The sequence below is a fragment of the Panthera pardus genome, unplaced genomic scaffold (genome assembly GCF_024362965.1).
Source record: "Panthera pardus isolate Hobbes unplaced genomic scaffold, ASM2436296v1 HiC_scaffold_5, whole genome shotgun sequence".
Classification (NCBI taxonomy): Eukaryota; Metazoa; Chordata; class Mammalia; order Carnivora; family Felidae; genus Panthera; species Panthera pardus.
This window is the reverse complement of record NW_026526980.1, coordinates 13,466,235-13,489,118: the sequence shown is the minus strand read 5'-3', so window position 1 is coordinate 13,489,118 and position 22,884 is coordinate 13,466,235. Positions and strand designations below refer to the sequence as shown.

At 40.3% G+C, this 22,884-nt stretch overlaps 2 protein-coding genes across 5 annotated transcripts in view; one reads left to right on the top strand and one right to left on the bottom strand.

Moving 5' to 3' along the window:
• Positions 1 to 73: 73 nt before the first annotated feature.
• Positions 74 to 22,884, bottom strand: part of METTL9 (methyltransferase like 9) — a 52,038-nt gene continuing 29,227 nt past the window's right edge. For 2 of the 3 annotated variants that reach the window (XM_019430319.1, XM_019430317.2), the window contains exons 4-5: positions 22,611 to 22,795; positions 74 to 780 (exon numbers count right to left, since the gene is read on the bottom strand). In XM_019430319.1, coding sequence (XP_019285864.1) covers positions 575 to 780; positions 22,611 to 22,795 — 391 coding nt within the window. In that variant the 3' untranslated portion in view covers positions 74 to 574. The remainder of the gene's footprint in view (positions 781 to 22,610; positions 22,796 to 22,884) is intronic. The other variant, XM_019430318.2, reaches the window with a different exon arrangement.
• IGSF6 (immunoglobulin superfamily member 6) lies at positions 2,506 to 16,751 on the top strand. Of its 2 annotated transcripts, XR_002075293.2 has the most exons (8): positions 2,506 to 2,820; positions 6,469 to 6,828; positions 8,713 to 8,807; positions 9,459 to 9,506; positions 12,211 to 12,282; positions 12,522 to 12,600; positions 14,223 to 14,310; positions 16,600 to 16,751. XR_002075293.2 is itself a non-coding variant. In XM_019430321.2 (6 exons), the coding sequence occupies exons 1-5, from the start codon at positions 2,754 to 2,756 to the stop codon at positions 12,232 to 12,234; spliced, it is 594 nt and encodes a 197-aa protein (XP_019285866.1). In that variant the 5' UTR covers positions 2,506 to 2,753; the 3' UTR covers positions 12,235 to 12,282; positions 12,522 to 13,661. The 2 variants fall into 2 exon arrangements, 1 of the variants encoding a protein (XP_019285866.1); XM_019430321.2 differs by lacking the exons at positions 14,223 to 14,310; positions 16,600 to 16,751 and having other exon boundaries at positions 12,522 to 13,661.

Genomic DNA, 22,884 nt, shown 5'->3' with positions numbered 1-22,884 from the left:
TTGGGCACCCCTGAAGCCAAAACAACAGAAGATCCCAGGGGAGCCTTACATTAATTCAAACAGAATGCCAGAGTCATCTCCAAAAAAGTTTATTAGCATGATTAAAAACATTTTTTGAATAATGACAGAAAGAATTTCTAAACATGAAAGAGTATCAGTGGCTATACCTTATAACCAAATATTTGCAATCGAATGGACAGCTTTATTGCCAGTCTTCATTTTATTAAAAACAATCCATATTTATTGGTTCCATGTGAAGTCATGACTATTGCTTTGACTGAGAATGAGTCCCTACTGCAATTAAGTATAAAAAATATCTTCCATAATTGGAGTGTGGCCTGTATTACTGAGTAAAGAGTTGATAAAAATCCTCAAAGAGTTGGGTTTTTGTTTTTTAAAAACATTCCTTTTACACACTACAAAGAAATAATTAGTATTTTGGCTTTTTAAATTCCTACATGATATTTAGAATGGCAGTCCTCAGAGGTCCTCCCTTTACAGAATCGCCAACGCAGACCCTCTTCTGAAGTGTACATTCTTGGGTTGGGCTCTGAAGACTTGGGCCTCCGCGTGTTTATACTGGTTTGAGAACAAAGACAGCATCATCCAGAACATAGTAGTCGTTGTACATGTCGCCTTCGCACAGGTACGGTAGTCTGGTGAAAGCTTCAATAACAAAACCAGCTTTTCTGAAAACTTCAGGCAGACTATTCACTTGTTCTTCCCAGTTCTGTCCCTTGATTTCTAAAATTTCTGATGGCTTCTCCCACTTGCCACCTACTAAAACAAATAGAAACATTAAGTTAAATTCTTGAACAAACAAGTTATTTAAAGAGAGAAGGGAGGAAGAACGGTATTGGCCAAGGACTTGGCATGTGCCAAACAACTGGTGCTTCGATGAAGGATTCCTCCTGAGGCATGAGGACAAAAAGATGAAGTTTGGAACCAGGTTACTGAGGGTGAGAGCAGAAATGTAATTCCGGGTTTATCTCGATCGAAAGCGCATACATTTACCTTCCCTGACAGATTTAGGTATTAGCCTCCGTTAGACCAACTGGGTTGTAATAGTTAATGGGTCTTGGAAAACTGCTCTTTAAGTACTGGAATATGGAAGCAGAGAGTTACCCATAAAATGTAAAGGAAAGGTTGGGATAAATGCAAGAAAATACACTCCTGATCTAATATATGTATGAAATGCAATGACCAGAAAGGTTTATCAGGCTGCAAACAGACCAACGAAGGCGTTTAATTTACAAAGATCATCAGTGTGTTTTTTAAGGAAGTTGATCCACCCTCTTAACTTTTCATAACAATTTTATAAAAGTTAAGCTCCAAGACCAGAGAATGTAGAACACTAGAAAGGGGAGTCAACCTAGCATTTCTTGGAATAGTGGCTGAAGTCTGTACAGTCATTTAAGATGCCTGAACGGGGGCGAGGGAGGGGGCTGGGTAAGGTCTTCAGGTCTTCAAGTTCACACACCAAGCAGTGACTACAGACACACAGACCCACACAGGTAATGGTATATGTAATTTCTGGGGTGCTTTAAGGTATTGTGAGGTCTCAAAAATGCACACATATTAAAAGTATTACTAAATTCAGATAGAGAATAACTTTCTGTGAGAAAATATAAGACCAATAGGTGCCTAGAGTACAAATACTAGAGTGGAAAGATTTTTCACTCTTCTTGGTGGCCCAGCACCTGGACCCTCTTCCTAGAGTCTTACAGGAGGCAAAGCCTGGGGAAGCAGCTTTCCCCACTGTTCCCTACAGCTAAGGCAATGGCACATGACCTAAGCTCAGACACACTCACCTGAGACATGAAATGAAGAGCTAGTGACCGAGGAAAGCGGGACTCAGGCTCCTTCTCGGGGGGGGGGGGGGGGGGGGGGGGGCGAGGGGGGGGGCGGGGGGGGGGGGGGGAGAGCAGTGGCCATGAGACCCAGCAGCTAGGGCAGCATCAAGTGGCGTGAACAACAGAGTGTGGTCCATGTCATGGTGTCTATTGCTTGGCTGTAGACCCCACACAATTCTCCAGTCTTCCCAGTGACTATGTGAGCCCCCCGCTGAATCCTTTCAATAAATTCCCTTTCACTTACATCAGCCAGAGTCAGTTTCTGCTGCTTCCAAGGGAAAACCTGACCGATGAGGCCTCCATGGGGCAGGAGGTGGGGGAAGAGGGAGCCGAACACAGGGCCCACGTTTTATTCCAACAACAAAGCACAAAGGGGTTAGTTAAACAAAACTAAGGTACAACTAGTTCCCATCACACAACATAGTTCTCATTGTTCACTAATTTTTCGCTGGTCTCTGTATGAAGACACTTCCTCTGCTTCTTCCAGCTTGCCAGCAGTTACTGGCCTAGCACTGAGCACACAGCAGTTGCCCCAGGGCCAGTGACTGAACTACTCTGGAAGTTTAAAGCACGAATTACCTGTCAACGCTCTTTCCTGGGAATACACACTACATGTAAACCAAAACCCCACTCAAAACACCTAACACCTATGAGGATTTGTAAAATCTAAGAAAAAATTTATCACATAAACATTCAGAAATGTGCTCTAGGCTAAAATCTCAACTTTCGATGGTGAAACTGGGTTACAAACAGTCTTTACACAATTTCAAAAAGTTCCCAATTGTGGTTCTTTAGTAAGAGTTCCTCTCTTTAGTTCTTCCTTTCTAAAGAGACAGGAAAAAAAAAGCCAACTCTCTTCAAACACACACTCCCCACCACCACACGCTCACACACAACGAAATGGAGACTGTGAAGAGAGGCAAGACCGTCCTTGGCCTGGAAATCAATCTGATTCTCTTTTATGTTGGTAAGGTCTTTTCTTTCCTCCTCCATTTTATTTAATCAATCGCTACTTCTCACCTAATGCATTTATAGTTTAAGCCCCTACGGATTAATTTTTAAATGTCTAATACTATGGAGATGGTCTTTTTCCCCCAAGAGAAACAGGTTAATAAAAGAACAGCTGAGAAAAAGTTTCAGATTAACCTCGAAAATTCCCTTTGCTGCCTTAGGGAAGAGCACCTCAAAAAACAAAAGACTGAAAATGTTCTTAAAATCGAATGTGCTGCGGGGCGCCTGGGTGGCTAGTCAATTAGGTGTCCAACTTTGGCTCAGGTCATGATCTCATGGTTTCTAGGTTTGAGCCCCGCTGGGGCCTCTGTGCTGACAGCTCGGAGCCTGGAAGCCTGCTTTAGATTCTGTGTCTCCCTCTCTCTCTGCCCCCCCCCGGCTTGCGTGTGCTCTCTCTCTCACTTTCTCAAAATTAATAAACATTAAAAAATATTAAAAAATAAACATTAAAAAAATTTTTTTAATTGCATATGGTCATCAACAATGTAGTTTCCATACAGGCAAACTCTCACTGCACATGAGAGGCACTAAACAATATGTGCTGAATATTTTCAAAGAACAATGTTTCTGAAAAGCCAAACTGGTGCAAATTAAAAAGTACTTGTCATTTAAAAAAAAAAAAAAAAAAAAAAAAGCTGTCATGGCTCCTTCCATACAGCATAACCATCTTATATCTATTTTTAAAATTCTGCCTATACTGGTTTTTGTCTAGGAAAGAGAAAGTGGCTTTAATAATTTATCTTATCAGAGTTGTGATAAAGCTAATAATCTCAGTTGCTCACAAAGTCTGGGTCATAGGACAGGGAAGGTGGCAAAGCTCTTAAAATTAATTTTTTTCTCATCTGTAAAGAAATAGATCAAAATGTTAACAGTGGTTATTTTGGGCAAAAGGACTATGGGTGATTTCAATAATATTCTGATTTTTTCCCCTAATCCATATATATGGCTTTCATAAACTATTTTCATTAGTGTTTTTTAAAAGAATTTTTTTTAACATTTATTCATTTTTTGAGAGACAGAGTGAGCGGGGGAGGGGCAGAGAGAGAAGGAGACACAGAATCCGAAGCAGGCTCCAGGCTCTGAACCGACAGCACAGAGCCCGACGTGGGGCTCGAACTCACAAACTGTGAGATCATGACCTGAGCCGAAGTCAGATGTGTAACCAACTGAGCCACCCAGGCTCCCCTTCATTAGTGTTATTTTAAACAAGAATCCTATCTTTTAAAGATATCCTCTGACAGATGTGAAGAGAGGATAACTAAGATTTACCTAAAATCACGTAGGAGCAAAGGACCAGGTCAGGGGAGAGACGGAAAACTTTGGGACAAAGAACAGCAGGGGTGTGTGCTAGCCTGCCACTTCTGCCTAAGCTTGAAATTCTCCAAAATTAGTGTCGAAAATCAGTTTTCTATTTATTTTCCAGCTTGGATCACAGTAAACTGATCTTTTTTTATTCCCTCCACCAAGAAGATAAACTTTCAACCTTTTCAGCGGGTCCTGAGTTGAGAGAGAGACAGAGAGAGACAGAATCCTATGGAACACGAGAATTCTTAAAGAGAGCTTCATAGGACCAGGCTTGCTGTGACCCGTTATCCAAACTTCTCTCTTTTGCAAAGATGTTGCTTAACTAGTGCAGGGGAGGGACGGCAGTTTCCTCACCAGTCAGGCGCTCACAGAGGAAACCGCTGACCGCTCTCGGCTCTCAGACTAACGGTGTAGAAGTCGGAAATCATTGGAGATACACAACGCCAAAGTTGCAAATATTTCTTTTTCCCTGGGGACTTAGTTCTCCAAAATGTTTAAAAGTCAGCTTCCCTTTTAAAATGCTACCTGAAAGGACTTCAAACTGTTACATCATGGCGGGTCCAGCTCCAAGTCAAATCCCCAGTACATATTGATGATTATACCTTGCGAAGTGTTTGTACTTCTAGGGGGCGCCTCTGAATAGGAGACGTGAGGTTCATTTACCAGACATAGGAGTGAATCCAATCCCTTAGCTGAAGACCAGTGAGAAGCCTGCTGCTTCTCCAGGTGACCTCCCCCTCTCATTCGGCCTACGCTCCCAGCTCATCTCAAACTGTACATATACTGAAATTAAAACATGGTGAGAATATATTTGCATCACAAATGCCAAGATTCAAATTTTAATTCCTCTTCTGGATTAAAGGTATAGGAAAATTGTTAAGTTAAAAAACAAAACAAAAGAAAACAAAACAAAACAAAAAGCCTGTCTGAAATTCAAGCCATCAGACCACTTGGATTACTTTTCTATTTCATTCACAGCAGGAAAGGACAAACTCAGACAAATAAGATCATCTGGAACACATAACCAGTTAGGTTAAAGACCTGGTTAAAGTCAGGCTAAAAACCTGCATGAATTCCAATTTGTTTCAACCAATACTGTTTTATGTAGGCCCTCCCTTACCCCAAAAGGGGTTCAGGCAGATCTTCCCATTTATAAATACCAGAGTGGTTTTCCACCTCACGGGCCCGAGATCAGAAGGCCAAGGTGGGGACCCAGCCAGCGTAACTTCGCCAAAGCGCATGGCAGAGAGCAGTAGACTGGGTGTGTGTCTGGTCCTAGCCCTGCTGACACCTGCTGAAATGCCCACAGTTATCTCTAAAATGGGCATCTAACGCCATGGGAACTGAAGTGGTGAGAACAGTGGCAGCAGAAATAGCCTCCTTTAAGTACTTGTTAAGGCTTAGCCAAGGAAACATTCCTTATGCATCAATGGTCTCACTTAGACTTCATACTAACTCCACGAGCTGCATATACCGTCCTCACTCTGCTACACATCACAGAGCTAGGATCCAAACTCAAGTCTGTGCTCTTTATTACGACACTGTTCACTGAACAAGATAGAAGCTACCGGGGACTACAAAGCAGGGCATCAGTGCCAGGAAGAAATCATGTCTGCTTAGCTGTGGCCAGGCTAGCTCATTAGGCCTCCGCTCAGTAACCGAATACCCTGTAGGCTAAGCCAGGGATGTATTTCGGCAGGTGTGCACCATTGTCTTTTATGTTTTCCGTAGGGACAACCAGGCTTTACAAAGGAATAATTGTGAAGTGCCATGAATTCTTAGCAATGCCAACCCCCACAAGGAAAAAAAAAAAAAAAAAATCCCTCGTGCTCCTGTGTCCTGTGCCCAGTCATCAGCAGTGACACCTGCATTGAGGGGCTTTGATACTCATCACCACAGTGACTACAACACTGTGAGGCCAGGGGTACAGATAAGGAAACAGGCTCTGAGAGATCAAAGGAAAGCTTGTAACCACACTAGGAGTAAACACGGGACCCCAATTTCTGGACTCTGGATCTGCAGCCACCTCAGCCCGCAACGCTGATTTCACTGGCACCTCTCTGTCCTCAAGTAATCAGATGTCACAGCAAACCAGCAGGTGAAGGTCAGGAAATGTGGGGAGTCAGGAAAAGTGAGGACCACCAGGGTTTTATTAATACAGTCTTACTTGTGCTGAGAACAGGGAAAGAAAGGAATCTGTTTGGGGTTCCCTAGCCCCAAAATGTCAGTTAAATAAAAAAGCACAGGCAAAGGGAAGCGAGAAGCCCACTAAACATGGCTCATCTGCTTCTGCCCACAGGTGCTGCTTGTGAATGTATAGTCTCGGTCTCTCAACCACAGTATCTCGAAGTGGACCACACCCAAGAAGCCATAACCATTCAGTGTTCCTACTCCCATGTGGGGTGCCCCGTAGAGCAACCAAGAAGCCTGTGGTTTCGCTATGGAGCTCACCAGCCGGAGAACCTCTGCTTGGATGGATGCACCAGCGATGCGGGCAAGTTCACAGTGAAGGAAGCCCTGACACAAAATCAAGTTTCCCTTACTGTGAACAGGGTGACTCTCAACGACAGTGCCATCTACATCTGTGGAATTGTCCTTCCCCTTTCAAAGGAACCAGGAGCCAAGCGGACCGGAGAAGGGACCATGCTGGTGGTGAGAGGTCAGTCAGCTGAGGCTTTGTTTGGCTCTTTAAATGCATGAAATTGCTTATATGTGGAGAGCAAGAGATAAATGTGCTAACTCGGTACACTAACCAGTGAAGGGCGTGATCTACCAAAGGGAAACTCGGGGTGATTAGCAAACAGCTTGTTCAGGAACTGGGCTGGCGCTGCGCCATCTAGAACAAAGCATAAGTGACCAATAAATTGGACCGGGGAAAAATATGCAATATGGAGAATAAACACAAATTTGAGGAGAGCCATGGGGAGACCTCCGACCTTACCCGTTCTGTAGGACAGAAGAACAGAAAGGGATCAGTGTGACTCTGGCTTCTTGAGATTTGCTAAAAACCTATGACCATTTCCTTTTTCAAGTGAGGATACTGAACCTAGCTATATCTTACAAATTAAGATATTAAGAAATTTCAGGAAAAAAGTTTCACCCGGAGAAGGGAAATAAATCCTTGACCTTTTTTGATCTCTTCCCTTAAAAAGGACTCTGGTGTGATCACTGAGATCACTAAAATACTAACTCAAAATCAACAAGCCTTATGGTTTCAAAATAGGACTTTAGGGACACCCTGAGATCATCCTGTATTATAATCCCTGCTTTTAATTGGTGTTCTAATGGGCTTTTGGTATCTCCATTGTCATTTAACCTTAGTTTATTCTCACCTATAAGATAAATTATAAATGAGTTAACAAACACAAAGCACTTTCAATGTTGCTTGGCTTATAGCAAGTACTCAATAAATGTCAGTTACAGATATTAAAACAAATACACAAGTTTGGAGATTTGTGTGTGTGCAGTGTATCTCACTGCATTAGTCTTCTATTAAAAATGTTAGCCAAAACTAAAAACAGTTTGTAAAGAGATAGAAGGTCTCAAAACTGCAAGCTCATGTGAAAAGAGATTCTTCTCTAGGAAGAAATGAAAGTATTGCTAAGAAATGAAAATATTGCTAAGAGAGACCTGGCAATTTCCTGCCTTTTCTACCAAGCTCCTAATTTAGCCCTTGAAACATTTTTTTGAAATTTTACAGATATGCTTAATTTGTTAGTTTCACAACAAAAATGTATGTTATACAAACCGAGTTCACAGGATGAGCACCTATGGCATATTTAGTTAAAAAGTGCAGGTTATTCAGATAAGTTACAAATCTAATTGTATTTTGTGCTTCAAAAATCAGGTAATTGAAGACATGGCAGGTTACTCTCTCTCTACCTAGAGCATGAGATACTTGCAAGGAGAGAGAAAATCAGATTGTGAAAATGAATTCAATAATTCTACTTCCAAACTTTATTAGAAAGAAGGGGCACATATAACAATGTGTCTTTTAAGGATGTAGTAAGCCCTAAGATCCTCAGTGTATGGCCTTATCAGGTCCTTTCGCAGACTATGCTATTCCGTTATGTATACTAAACAGTTCAAGGTTATAAACGTCAGCATTAACAACTGCATAGCAAAATATCTTAACTCCATGAACAGACTGTTGGTGACACTCGTACATCATTTCTACCAAAAGAAATGTTAAATGCTCTTGAACTGTCCTGAAATGTTTACCTAACTTCACATAATGGGTTATATAAAATGCTATATTCTTAGCATTATGACAAGTAATTAATTGAATTTAAATTTTTTTTTAGTTTTCAAAATGAGAAACAGTTTTGGTATAACACATTTGAAGAACTGATGAACTGGTTTTAATTAAATATACCTGAGTATCTTTTGAATTAAGAGACCCTGAATAAATTTTTACACGAACAGTCAGAGCAAGTTCATGTCTTATCTCTAACACTTGTAGCTCCCGTTGTACTTTATATGTGTGTTTGCAATAGTATGTTTCAATAGTGACTCTAGTTCTTTGTTTCTGTAGTTAACAAAGAAATGAAGGGACTCCACAGTCTCCTGATAGCTGTTCTATCACTGCTCTCTATCTACATGACTGTTGTTCTCGGGATCTTCGTGGTCCTCTCCAAAGTAAGTCAAATTTCCTTGCTCTAGATGTCCCTGTAGCCTTGAATATTATCATAAGGAAATAATTTTCACCTCTCCACACGTGAGGCTCAGAATTAGCTTACCTAATTAATTAACATCCTCCTGTACATCTGCAGGAAACACCACCTGCAGGAGTAGTCTATAGAAGTGTAAATTTTCATCACTGAAGTTATTATTAACTGGAGTACACAACTTACAATGTTTCCTCTTTACAACCAGTAATATGGGAATAAGAGATCCTTCTTTATAACTATCTTATATGCTATCTTTCTGCTGGGGAGCATTACACTTATCTTAAAAAAGCCTAAGAATAGCCTTTAAGAGCAAAAAGGGGTTAACAAAGAAGCTGCCTTAAAATACTTTTAAAAGGCCTGAAGGTTTTGAGGAGGCTGGCTAGTCATATAAGAGGGGGTACATATGTGTTATATTAGGATTACTACAAATCCTATAATCAACATCAGTTTGAGTTATTAGTATAATAAAAGCATCTCAGAAATGCTTTGTAGAAGTTAACTCTTACTGTATATCATTTAAATATTAAGTTAGTTTAATCTTAATACGGTATGAGATATCTGCCACAACTGTTTTGAGTGCATAAAGTGTCTGATAAGACTTTCCTTTTCCTCTTGACAGTCAAAATCTAACTCTCTAAGAAACAAAGAAACAGAAGACTCACAAAAGGTACAGACCAATGCTTGTCAAATACCTTTAAAATGGTGGTTGGTTGTAACTATTTCAAACCCACAATAATTAAATACAGAGAACATCACGGTAACTTTCAACCACAGATACCATTTCTTTTCTTTTTTAAAAATATTTTTATTTATTTTTGAGAGGGGACAGAGAGAGGATCCAAAGAAGACTTTGCACTGATATGGGGCTTGAACTCACCAAGTGTGAGATAATGACCTGAGCCGAAGTTGGACGTTTAACTGACTGAGCCACCCAGGCACCCCAGATACCACTTCTTTCTTTTTTTAATTTCTTTTTTTAATGTTTGTTTATCTTTGAGAGAGAGGGAGAGACACAGCATGAGCAGAGGAGGGGCAGAATGTGACGGAGACACAGAATCCAAAGCAGGCTCCAGGCTCTGAGCACAGAGCCCGACGTGGGGCTCGAATTCACTGACAGCGAGATCACAACCTGAGCTGAAGTCAATCACTTAACCAACTGAGCCAGCCATGTGACCCCACACTAGATACCACTTCTTATTACTGAGAAACTCGAGGATAATCTCAAGTGGTAAACTAGGATTTAAATTAGATTATTCTCAACCACAAACCCTACCTCACATACTCAGAATACAAAAGTTAATGGGAAGTACAGACGTGCTGGGGGTGGAGGGTTATTTCCTCAGATTGGAGGCAATAACGAAAGAAAAAGTTCAGAGGATGTACAATAATAATCACTTCTAGTCCTAAGAGAGACAGGCATTTTTTTTCTCATTTGTGTTTATAGAAGAGTGCTTGGCGTATTTTTCAGGAAATTGCTCAAGAACTATATAATAAGAGACACGTGGAAACAAGACAATAATCTATAAGTGTAAAATATCACAAAGATGTAATGCAGATATAAAGCATATGTATCTGGCTAAAAGAGCTAAGCTGCCAACGAGCTGTCAATAATCATGTTTTCCTATAGAGTAGGAGTCTGAAAGGGACTTTCACATATGATGCATGTTTATAGAGAACATGTTTTGATAAATACATAACAAAGGACATTTGCCACAGTATTAAATACAGACCAGGCTGGCATCTTAGTAACATGGAATCTTTCAGAAACACAGTGGATACAGGCAGTGTTTTCGATTCAGACAAGGATGCTTTTGTGGATTCCGAGACCCTTTGTACGATATCTTGCATGCAGTAGTGGGCAATAAGTTCCAAACATTTGGAACTTGGGTCAAATTATACAGAAAACACTACTAGTAAGGCAGAAATAAGTTCACATTAGAAAAGATGAGCTAGGGGCGCCTGGGTGGCTCAGTCGGTAAGTGTCCGACTTCGGCTCAGGTCACGATCTCGCGGTTGACGACTTCAAGCCCCGTGTCAGGCTCTGTGCTGACAGCTCAGAGCCTGGAGCCTGCCTGGAATTCTGTGTCTCCCTCTCTCTCCGCCCCTCCCCGCTCATGCTCTGCCTCTGTCTCAAAAATAAATAAACATTAAAAAAAAATTTTTTAAAGATGAGCTAATGAAAGTAAAAATTAAGTATTTCTTCAGTCTAAAGGATTGGAGTGGCAAGAACAAGCATTTATGTTATCTATAATACATCCAACAGTGTCCCTTTAAAGTCCCATATAACAGGTTTTTCAAACAAGATGCTGTTTGAGTGCTAGCAGAGCACATACTCAGTTTCCACAATGCACAGTCAGGCTGCTCAGATTTCAATTAAAATGTAGACAAAACAATGAACGTATACACTACTAAGGATTTTTCCTCCTAAACAGGAACCAAGAGGGCAAATTAAGAGCCTGATACCAGGTGGTTTTTTGTTTTGTTTTTTTTTTTATCCAAACTTTTAAAAAGGATTTTCATCCAGGAGAGAATACAGTCCAAGTAGTCATTTCATACTTCAGTGTGTATACAAATACATCAAGAAATGGTCTCATTAGGGGCACCTGTGGGGGCTCAGTCAGTTAAGCATCTGACTTCAGCTGAGGTCACAATCTCACGGTTCATGAGTTCAAGCTCCGCATTGGGCTCTGTGTTGAGAGCTCGGAGCATGAAGCCTGCTTCAGATTCTGTGCCTCCCTCTCTCTCTGCCCCTCCCCAACTCCCACTCTGTCTCTCTCTCTCTCTCAACAATAAATGAACATTAAGCAAAAATAAAATAAATAAATAAAATAAAATAAAATAGAGATGGTCTAATTACCTAAGACACCACTCTGAATAATTATAAATGCCTGTTCACTCTTTTCTTGCTGAGGCTGGAGCATCTTTTTCTGCAAACAGGGAAAGATAAGTGTCCTGAAGACAAGTCTAGAAGTGAGTATTGTAAGCCAGGGCTCTCACAAAAGCATGTGAACAAGAAAATTAATTTTCAACAGAGCACAGAAGAACATCAGTGTAGCCCAGACTGGAAAACACTACAGGCCAAACAACCCTGTTACTTCAACAACAACATTGACAATAAAAATGCAATGAATGGAATCTTAATACACTTAACAAAATATAATAAAGAATGAAAAATGTTTAAAAAGAAAAGAAATTTGATTTTCAGTTCCCAAATCTTACTCTAAATACAGGGACACTAGTAACTGGACCTTTAAGATTACTGGAGGGTACTTGGGACACAGAATGCAAGAGGGCATAGTAGTTTGTGTTGCTTGCAGTGGGGCATCATTGGTTATATAATCATAATTATGGCTTATTATTTACTATTGCAGGAGAAAGGCAACACTTATGAATAAAGAAGAGCACTTTCTAACATGAAAAGCCACAGAAATGTTTTAATTTTCTTTTTTTTTTTTTTTCAACGTTTTTTATTTATTTTTTTGGGGACAGAGAGAGACAGAGCATGAACGGGGGAGGGGCAGAGAGAGGGAGACACAGAATCGGAAACAGGCTCCAGGCTCCGAGCCATCAGCCCAGAGCCCGACGCGGGGCTCGAACTCACGGACCGCGAGATCGTGACCTGGCTGAAGTCGGACGCTTAACCGACTGCGCCACCCAGGCGCCCCGAAATGTTTTAATTTTCAATGAAGTCACTGAAAATCCAAATCCAGAAGCCGTGGCAGTGTTAATGGACACACAGGGCTTTACAAAAACAATCATAGGTAAATGGAAAAGATAATTACCTAGAAGGAAGAATGCCACAGTACAAGAAAATTATCATTAGCAGTAATTACCAAAACTAAAACCCTACAAAATACAACTGAAAAATACTTTCCTAATTTGCCAGGAGAATTGAGTAGTCTAACATTTTTTTTTAATTATTTTTTTTTAACGTTTATTTATTTTTGAGACAGAGAGAGACAGAGCATGAACGGGGGAGGGGCAGAGAGAGAGAGGGAGACACAGAATCGGAAGCAGGCTCCAGGCTCTGAGCTGTCAGCACAGAGCCTGACACGGGGCTTGAACCCACAGACCGCGAGATTGTGACCTGAGCTGAAGTCGGACGCTTAACCGACTGAGCCACCCAGGCGCCCCAAGTCTAACATTTTAAAAACTTCCATTTTCATAACACATATCCTGTATTTGTTTCATTCAACATACGAGATGCGTGATGACCGTTACCCTAAAGATTAGAGGACACACTACATCCCTCTGTCCTGAGTGGAAGAACTGTCTTTGTGAGTGTGATAGTGATGGGCCAATTAAGACTAAGCTGGGAGGGTGGGAAGAAGATGGAAGCGAGATGTCAAAATCGTAATTAGAGAAACCATCTTAAAAAAAAAAAAAAGAAAGAAAAGCCATCTTGAAAAGTACCCTGGAGCAAGTATTATTTCTTCTGGTAGAGAACAGAGTAAGAAAATGAGCTAAAATATAGAAGATCCAACGCAGAAGGTTAGACAGAAAACCTCAGAACCTCAGAACAAATAAGCCACAACCAACCCTAGGTGTCAGTGTTGTGCCAAGTAACAGCACCAGGGAAGCAGTGGGCAAGGCAATACTGATTTTTAACTGATTTAGGAGGGAAAGATTCGATAAGGGGTTGGGTACAGCAAAGATATTTATGGAATTATTACCATCTCACTGAGAAAACATGCTATGGATGGTTCTTTGAAAGCTACCTCATTGTAGAAATCTATTTTAAGTACCCACATGTGTACATCTGTTATTAAAAATGCATTATGATCTGTTTTTATTTCATTAAAGTGTTTCTTTTAAAGTGGTATTAAGTGAAGTGTATTCTATTTTTAAAACCCAGACAGAATTTTAAAATATTTTAAAAGCACTTGGGTACCTCAGTTGGTACGATTCTTGATTTTGGCTCAGATCATGATCTCATGGTTTGTGAATTCGAGCCCAGCATTGGGCTCCATGGTGACAGTACAGAGCCTACTTGGGATTCTCTCTTTCACCCTCTCTCTCTGCCCCTCCCCTGCTCACATACGTGCACGCTCTCTCTCAAGAATAAATTAAAAATAAATAAATAAAATATTTTAAGAACCCTTTGAAAATGTTTTGCAATGATGGCTTCAATCAGTGGTCTCCAACATATGTAATCACATGTGCCAGGAAAAAATGGAAAGCGAGCAGGAACACATAAACTCTTTTTGTGTGTTTGTATATGTACGTGTGAATGCCTATGTTGTATACTTGTGTATTGGGTATAGTGTGTACATGTATGTGTGCATATATGTGTAACTTATACACAAAAGTAGAAATTAAAATGGCATAAAAGTCCTATTAATAGACATGTTAATATTTTCTTCCTATAACCCAAAATAAACAGTCTTGTGTTCTCCTGGGTGTATAGCCCCACTTTGAGACCACTGACCTGGATGAAATAAATGAATTTCTAAGCTACATGGCAAAAAAAGGTAAGCATTATCTAGGTGAATAGAAAGAGGTGGATTAGAGAATTTACTTTTCCTTTCTGGGAGTCCTTACATTTTGGTACTCCCAGGGCTGAAAATCTGCTGTTCTTTGTGTAACTTAATGAGAAGACAAAATCCCTGAGCTACATCAGTATTTGATTTAGAAGGAGCCTTACCCAACACAAGCAAGGGCTGTGTCTCCAAGATTGTTGTTGAAGCTCAAATTCAGAATACGTTCTCCTTTGGAAAAGTAGTTACATTCCCTCAGGTCATACATCACAGTGAATGATGTATATATTAATATCATCCTTTTATTCACTCATGTAACCAACAACAGCTGTTAGGTGCTACACTATTTTTTTTTTAATTTTTTTTTTTTTTAACATTTATTTATTTTTGAGACACAGAAGAGACAGAGCATGAACGGGGGAGGGTCAGAGAGAGAAGGAGACACAGAATCTGAAACAGGCTCCAGGCTCTGAGCAGTCAGCACAGAGCCTGACACGGGGCTCGAACCCACGGACAGTGAGATCGTGACCTGAGCCAAAGTCGGACGCTTAACCGACTGAGCCACCCAGGTGCCCCGGTGCTACACTATTATATAGTCAAAGGCCTTTCTTTCATGCCACCCTTGGATCACACTGATCTTGTCCTTCCCTAATCCCACCTTGTTCACACTCTCCTGCTTTTGCATGTGCTGTTCTCTCTGCCTGGTAAAATACTTCCAAGATACAAACACAGCTCAAATGTCACCTCCTACATGAAACCTACCATAGCCTCCCCTAGCTCTTAATGGGTCTTTCCTTCTCTAAACCCAGAGTACTCTGTCACATTTCTTATCAGATTATCCTGCCATTGTCTGCTTACATTTATCTTCTGTATGATTCTTCAAGTATCTTAAGACCAGAAGCAAGTTTTACATTATCTTTGTATTTCCACTGCCTAGTGTTCGTTGCCTGGTAAAAACTAGACTCTCCAACACCTTTATGTGAAAACAACTGAACGCTGTTTCTATAGAAAAATATTTTTTCAGCCCGTCAACTGAGATATGAAGCACACTTCACTCCCTGGCCATCGATCCTCTCACCCCTCTCCACAAGCAGTGTTTGTTGAATCCCTGGCAATATTAATTTTCCTACTAGCTGAGCATCCAGGCTTTTCACTGGAAAAAATTAAGCTACAGCTTTCTGTTCAGCTTTGAGTTTCCCATGGCAGTGAAAGCCATGGGAAGAAGAATAATACTGAAAGAAATCCCAACAAGAGGGAAACAACAAAGACGTGCTTCTAGTGTCTACATACTACCCTCTAGACAAGAGCACTTAAACTACATACCAAAAGATGTCAGCAGGATTTTCAGAATAAGTAATTTCTTTTTCTCTACTACATAAAACCTGGGTGAACTGGAGACCCTGGCTAACAGGCATATAGTTAAGTCTCTGTGGAGTCAAGTCACATGAGGCGATGAAGAATGCACACTCTGAGACAAAGTTACAATGAGGACATCAAGGGCGCCTGGCTGGCTTAGTCGAAGAGCATGAGACTCTCAATCTCAGAGTCGTGAGTTCAAGCCTGGGTGCAGTTAAATGAATAAATATTACAATGTATCAAACTGTGATTATTATTTTAAAAGGGAGAGATCTCAAGTAGGTCTGAAGGACACTGATGAACACTGCACACTAAAGGCCTGCTGAACAAATAGGATCAATAAAGCCACAGACAAAAATGAAGTAACAGAACAGAATGGGATGAAAGAAGTCTAACATGTATAAAATATCAACATTGACACAGATGCGGTGGGGCCCTATCCCATAAATGAGATTATTTAATACTCACAACAAACCCCAACGCAAGCGTTAGCCCCGCTCTCACAGATGAAACACTAACCTTAATGAGAGGCCCGTGTTTCAAACAGGGCCAGTCCTCAAAGCCCAGGCTTTTTCTGTGGAACAGTCCTATCAGTCTTGCTTATTTCTATTTAGACTTTTGGGAGTTGTAAGACTAAAAATGTCAAATTTAACCAGAACAATGACCCTAAAAGAAAGTGAGAAAGTTGCCAAAGGCTACTTCTCCAAAGGCACAGGCCTAACTGCTTTCACAGGAGAATTCTACCAAACTTTGAAAGAACAGAGAGCCACATGCAATTTAAACTGTGCCAGAGCACAGAAGAAAAAACTTCCCAATAACTTTTTACAAAGTCAGCAGAACACTGATACCAAAACATGACAAAGATAACATTTTCCAAATAAATAAAATATCAGATAGATATAATATTTCTATTTAAAATTTTTGTAGGTACAACCCAGTGATGCATTACAAGACCATCCCATCTAAGCCCAGAAATGCAAGGGTGGATATGTATTATACAAGTACTATTAATTTAACAAGTCAAAGGAGAAAAAACAGAATGACTATCTCCACAGATGATGAATATACAGGTAACAAAATTCAACAGCAATTCCTGACTTTTAAGCTCTTAATAAAACAAGATTTAAAAGAATATATATTTCAAGTCAATCAACAGCAATCTCAAGCCAAAAGACAGCATCACATGTAAAGCAGAAATATTCTCATTAAAGTAAAAAACAAGACAAAAACGCCCACCATTTTAAAAAACATTTTCTGGAATTAACTACCAATTCACTGAGTAGGGGGGAAAGTCTAAAAATGAAAAGGAAGTAGCAAAATCATTTGTAGATGCATCAAGGAAATGCAAGAGAATCAGTAGAGAAGCTACCGGAAACACTAAAATAATTCAACAATCTAAACCGATTAAAAAATTAGTACATACACAAAAATTCAATTGCTTATGTTATGTACACCTACCATTCACTCTAAAATATGATGGAAGAGCCCTTTGCAACAACATGGATGAAACTGGAGGGCATTATGGTAAGTGAAATAAGCCAGACACAGAAAGGCAAATACTGCATGATCTCTGATCTCACTTATATGTGGAATCTAAACAAGTCAAACTTGAAGAACCAGAGACTAGAACAATGGTTGCCTGGGGCTGGAGGGTGGGGAAAATGGGGAGATATTGGTCAACGGTCACCAACTTCCAGTTATGAGTAAGCTCTGGGGATCTAATGTATAGCATGGTAACTATAGTTAATAATACTACACTGTACACCTTAAGTTTGCTGAAAGAATTGATCATTTCAGTGTTATGACACACACACAAAGGCTATGTGAGGTGATGGATGTATTAATTAATTTGTAGTAATAACTTCACAACACACAGGTATATTAAATTATCATGCTGTACACCTTAAAAACATCCAATTTTTGTGCTCGCTTCGGCAGCACATATACTAAAAACATCCAATTTTTATTTGTCAATTTCCCAAAAAGCTGGGAAAAAATTTAAGAGTTACAATAATGATAGAAGGAAAATTTCTATTTAACAATATCACACACACAAACACACCATTAGAATAAATCTAACAAAAACTGTGCAGGACGTTTATGAAGAAAAACTTATGTTACTAAGGAAATTAAAGAATTCAGGGTGCCTGGGTGGCTCAGTTGGTTGGGCGTCCGACTTGGGCTCAGGTCATGATCTCGTGGTCCGTAAGTTCAAGCCCTGCGTCAGGCTCTGTGCTGACAGCTCAGAGCCTGGAGCCGGCTTCGGATTCTGTATCTTCTTCTCTCTCTGCCCCTCCCCAACCCAGACTCTGTCTCTGTCTCAAAAGTAAATAAACATTAAAAAAATTTTTTTAAATGAGACACACCCTACTACTAGCTAGGAAGACTCAATATTCCCTAAATCAATCCATAAAATTTAAACTAGACCAACTAGTGCTGAAGTTGATCTGTTAAATAAATAAGCCAAGAAAAATCTGCAAAGGAACTAATGAAAGGGGGCTAATGCTATGACATTAAAGTGTAGGATAAGCTTGGGCCCCCTGGGTGGCTCAGTCAGTTAAGCATCCAACTCTTGATTTCTGCTCAGGTCATGATCTTTCGGTTCGTGGAATTGAGCCCCTTGTCAGGCTCCTAGCTGTAAGTGCGGAGCCCGTTTGGGATTCTCTCTCTCTCCCTCTCTCTCTGCCCGTCCCCCGCTCATGCTTGCTCATACATGTGCGCTCTCTCTCTAAATAAATAAATATTTTTTTTTAATGTATAAGCTACAGTAATTAAAATAGTTGGGTACTGGCATACACGGAAGGAAACATCTTAATAGAACCAAATCCATAGGGGACTTCAGTCTATTATAAAGGTCGAGTTTCAAAGCACTGGGGAAAAGAGGACTATTCAATAAATGGGTTAGGATTGCAGGCTAGCTATCAGGACAACTCTTTCACAAGCAGTTTCACTCCTAGAAATGGACTGTACAGAAAACCTTACACCTGACTTCCTTCAGTTTTTTTTTTTCTATGTCACCCTCTCAGTAAGGCCTTTCCCTGAGTATCCTCTTTAAAATTATAGCACCCAAACCCAACCCCCAATTCCAGATGCCCCGTTCTTGCTTTTATTATTTTCTCCCTAACATTTATCACCAACAGCATGCCATTTGCTTCCTGTCTTCCTCACTAGAAGACAAGCTCCATGAGCGCAAGGATATTTACATGCTTTCTACATACTGTATCTCCAGCATCTAGGCACTCAGTAAACACTTTCTAAATGAATGAAGATATTTTGTGGCATAAGAGCAGTCAACACCAATTCCCTTCCACCTTCTTTGCAAGCTTACCCAACAATGTAAATATGCTGAGGGCAGACGACTCCCTTCCAGACCGAGAGAGTGCATCGTGACTGTTCTATGCCCCTGACCAGTTGCTGGCTAAGCAGGAACATGTGCCCCATCCTTGCCAACGGGCCCTAAAGTGATGGGAAGATTTCTGGGGAAGGTTTCCCTCACTTAAAAAAAAAAAAAAAAAAGATGTGTGGGGATCCTCTCTTTTCAAGACTTTGTCATGCCTACACAGGACACTTGGCACTGTATCTGCCACTTTGCAATTTTTTTTTAATGTTTATTTATTTTTGAGACAGAGAGAGAGAGCATGAACAGGGGAGGGGCAGAGAGAGAGGGAGACACAGAATCCAAAGCAGGTTCCAGGCTCCAAGCTGTCAGGACAGAGCCCGACGCGGGGCTCGAACTCACGGACCGTGAGATCATGACCTGAGCCGAAGTCTGACGCTTAATCAACTGAGCCACCCAGGCGCCCCTGACACCTTGCAATTCTGAGGGGACTATCACCACACTGAAGATGAAGAAAAGAAAGCAACCTCTCAATTTCAATAGAGCAGCTGTATCACAGAATTAACACAACCATGCAACTATGGAACTGCTTTTCTAAAATAAACTCTTATTTTGGGGCGCCTGGGTGGCTCAGTCGGTTGGGCTTCCAACTTCGGCTCAGGTCACGATCTCACGGTCCGTGAGTTCGAGCCCCGCGTCGGGCTCTGGGCTGATGGCTCAGAGCCTGGAGCCTGCTTCCGATTCTGTGTCTCCCTCTCTCTCTGCCCCTCCCCAGTTCATGCTGTGTCTCTCTCTGTCTCAAAAATAAAACGTTAAAAAAAAAAAAAATTTAAAATAAACTCTTATTTTTTAAAAGCAATTTGGGTTGCTCCTTCTGTTTCTTAAAGCAGAAAGCATTCTGGTACATACTTACACATGTGAAAAGACCTGCCTATGAGTGTTCATTTCACTATTATTTATAAAGCAAACTGCTGGTCCCTAAAAGTACATCAAAAGGGGCCTCCTCAAGGAAAGTTCTACACCCAGTGATGTGCTGGTAAATGTTTACCAGCCAGCTTGGAGAAAGGAGAGGCTATCATAGTATTTGCCAATTTCCAAGACCTTAGTGCTCCCATTGACCACTCAGTGGTCACTTTCAATAACAGCCATGTTTAAAAACCAGTTCACTAAATTCACAATGTAACAATCTGCTCTCATGAGCCAGTAAAACCGACTCCAACATACCATTGTTTATATCCAGACCATGATGCAGGTACATATGAGCCGATAAGGAACAATTTCCTAGATACACTTAAGTGGAAAAAGGCAACAAAAGTATTTACAGTGGGGTTTAATAATATAATCATTTTTTTCATGTGTAGTTATATTTACATAGATGATCTTTAAAAGAATATTCGAGAGACCTGAGCAAGATTGTGGAACTGGCTGCTTGAACTCTTTTTACCATGACTTATTTTTTTATAAAATTATACTTTTTAAAAAATTAAGCATGCCACTAAATTTTCATTTTTGCAATATAATTGTCTTTTTATCTACTCTTCCCTTATTTGATGCTTAGAACAATTCTCACATAGATTTAATGACCCCATAACCAAAACTGGGTCAGGAAACCAAATAAATGGAAATTGAAATTAGAAAGATGCAGTTTACATTTTTTCCAAATTAACCTACGAAACAAAATTGCAGTGACAGGACTTAAAGACAAATCAAAAAAGTGCAAAAAATAATTTCATCTACAATTGCTTTTTGTTGAAATATAAATTGGGCCAAGTATGCAAAGCACACTCCTATTTCCTTAAAACAGCCCAGTATTCACGAACTCACACACACAACAAGGTCACTTTGCAGCTCACAGTCCTCACATTGTGTCACATGGAAATCATCAGGATCTAATTAGTGACTTGAAGAAAGGAAGCAATAACGGAGTGCCGTGGAGCAATATGCAAAATGGATAGGTCAATAAAGGCCACCCACAGCAAAAAAGCTTTTTGTACTCAGGTTTGCTACACGTCATGTGCCAGATTCCCGGGACTTAGTAGGCAAGTGCACGTCCACAACCAGGGAGCTTGTTTTCAGGCCTTACTGGGGACTGCTCTCTTGTGCAGTTGGATTTCCTCTCAATTTTTAGTGTGAGAAACACAAGGAAATAAAATTCATGGTTAGATTAATGTTTCTTCCCCTGCTCTTCCACCTCCTGCTATGCCAGGAAATAGCACTAAAATTCTATCATGTGGTTGCCCAACAGGACACAGGAAACCAGGGCCTTATAATCTGATGACTAGTGATTGCAATGCAGAGATGGAGCTAAGGCTTAATTACACAGGGAACAGCACTGACAAGTCAGGTTGCTGAATTACCAAGGACATTTCCTAGGATCCTCACTGTACTGCACGTACACACACACACACACACACACACACACACACACACACACACACAAACTTACACATGCATACACGCTATATGGGCACTCAAACTGAAAGCAATTTTTTCTTTACCACGACCAGGTGATTCACCAACAGGAATTGTTTGATCTGGTCTATCTGCACTCCTTCCCACCCTCCTATGTCTAAAGAATTCTGCATTTTCCCCATCATGAACAAACATCTAAAATCATTTGGAAATGTTAAAACAAGCATTTAATCTGAAGGGACTAAGACCTGAGGGGGCTAAAAATAAGGACAAGAAGAAATAAAGGAGCAAGTCAAATCCATGGTTATAAGCAAACATGAATATTATTCCTTAAGACAGATTTTCACGGATATTTGAGAACTATGAAGCTTATGAAATATTAATGCAGGTCTTAAAAATGTCTGCAGGCTCTTAGAGTTTTTGAACCCAAGGCTGAACCAGGCAGTAAAATGGAAAAACTAAAGATTTTCAAATATTACCATGTATTACTTAATAAATAGTTTTTGTATTACTGCACATTATTAACTAATGAAAATGCAAAGGAGAGGCTTAAAATCATAACTTCCAACAAGACCTGAAATGCAAACCACGTGAGCTAAAACCATGAGTTAATGTGGCTACTACCAGATCACAGTAAATATGAAGTAATACGAAATCAAACCATTTCTTTTAATACATTCTTCACTCGGGATTGTGGAAGAGCAAGACTCTGCAACCAAAAACCCAATGTCATACAAAGAAAGGACACATGCTGGAACACAAATGGTCTTCACGAGGGTAAAACAGGTAATGGCATTTACCATTTTTCGAGTCTGGAACAAGAGATGTAAAATACAAAACAGCTGTGGCACTCGACAAGTATATCCAGGTACATTAAAAGGCATCACTCATTTCTTGGCTCAGCTTCTAAGCTGATAAACAAATGGCTGAGGCTCCATTTCAGAACAGAAAATATGGCCACATTTTAGGTTTTCAATTCCACGCAAGCAGACCCAGCTGGGTACTCACTATTACCACTGCAAAGGGGACACCAGGTTCTACAAAATCCACATTAATATGAACATTAACCAAGGTGATGTTGTGCATGGGTTAACCATATTCCTTTAAATTCCAGGCTATTCTAAGAAAACAGAATCACAAATACCAAAAGACATCTATGTTGGGTAGGAAATGACTTGACCACACTTACCGTTTTCCACATAGGGATGAAAGGGTAAAACCAGGGCAAGGATAACCCTGCCTCTAGTGGGCTCCAAGACGCTTCTGATATCTTTTAACAAAGTCAGGGGCTGATCACAGCGGTCCAGCAAATTCAAGCAGCTGATGACATCATACTGGAACCCTGTATTCTGCCATTCATTTATACCAAGCACTCTAAAAACATCAGAAAGAACTTGATTGATATAAACGCCCTTAAAGACATCTTTGAAAATAATTGGGATGCCTCACAGGCTCTAACTTTG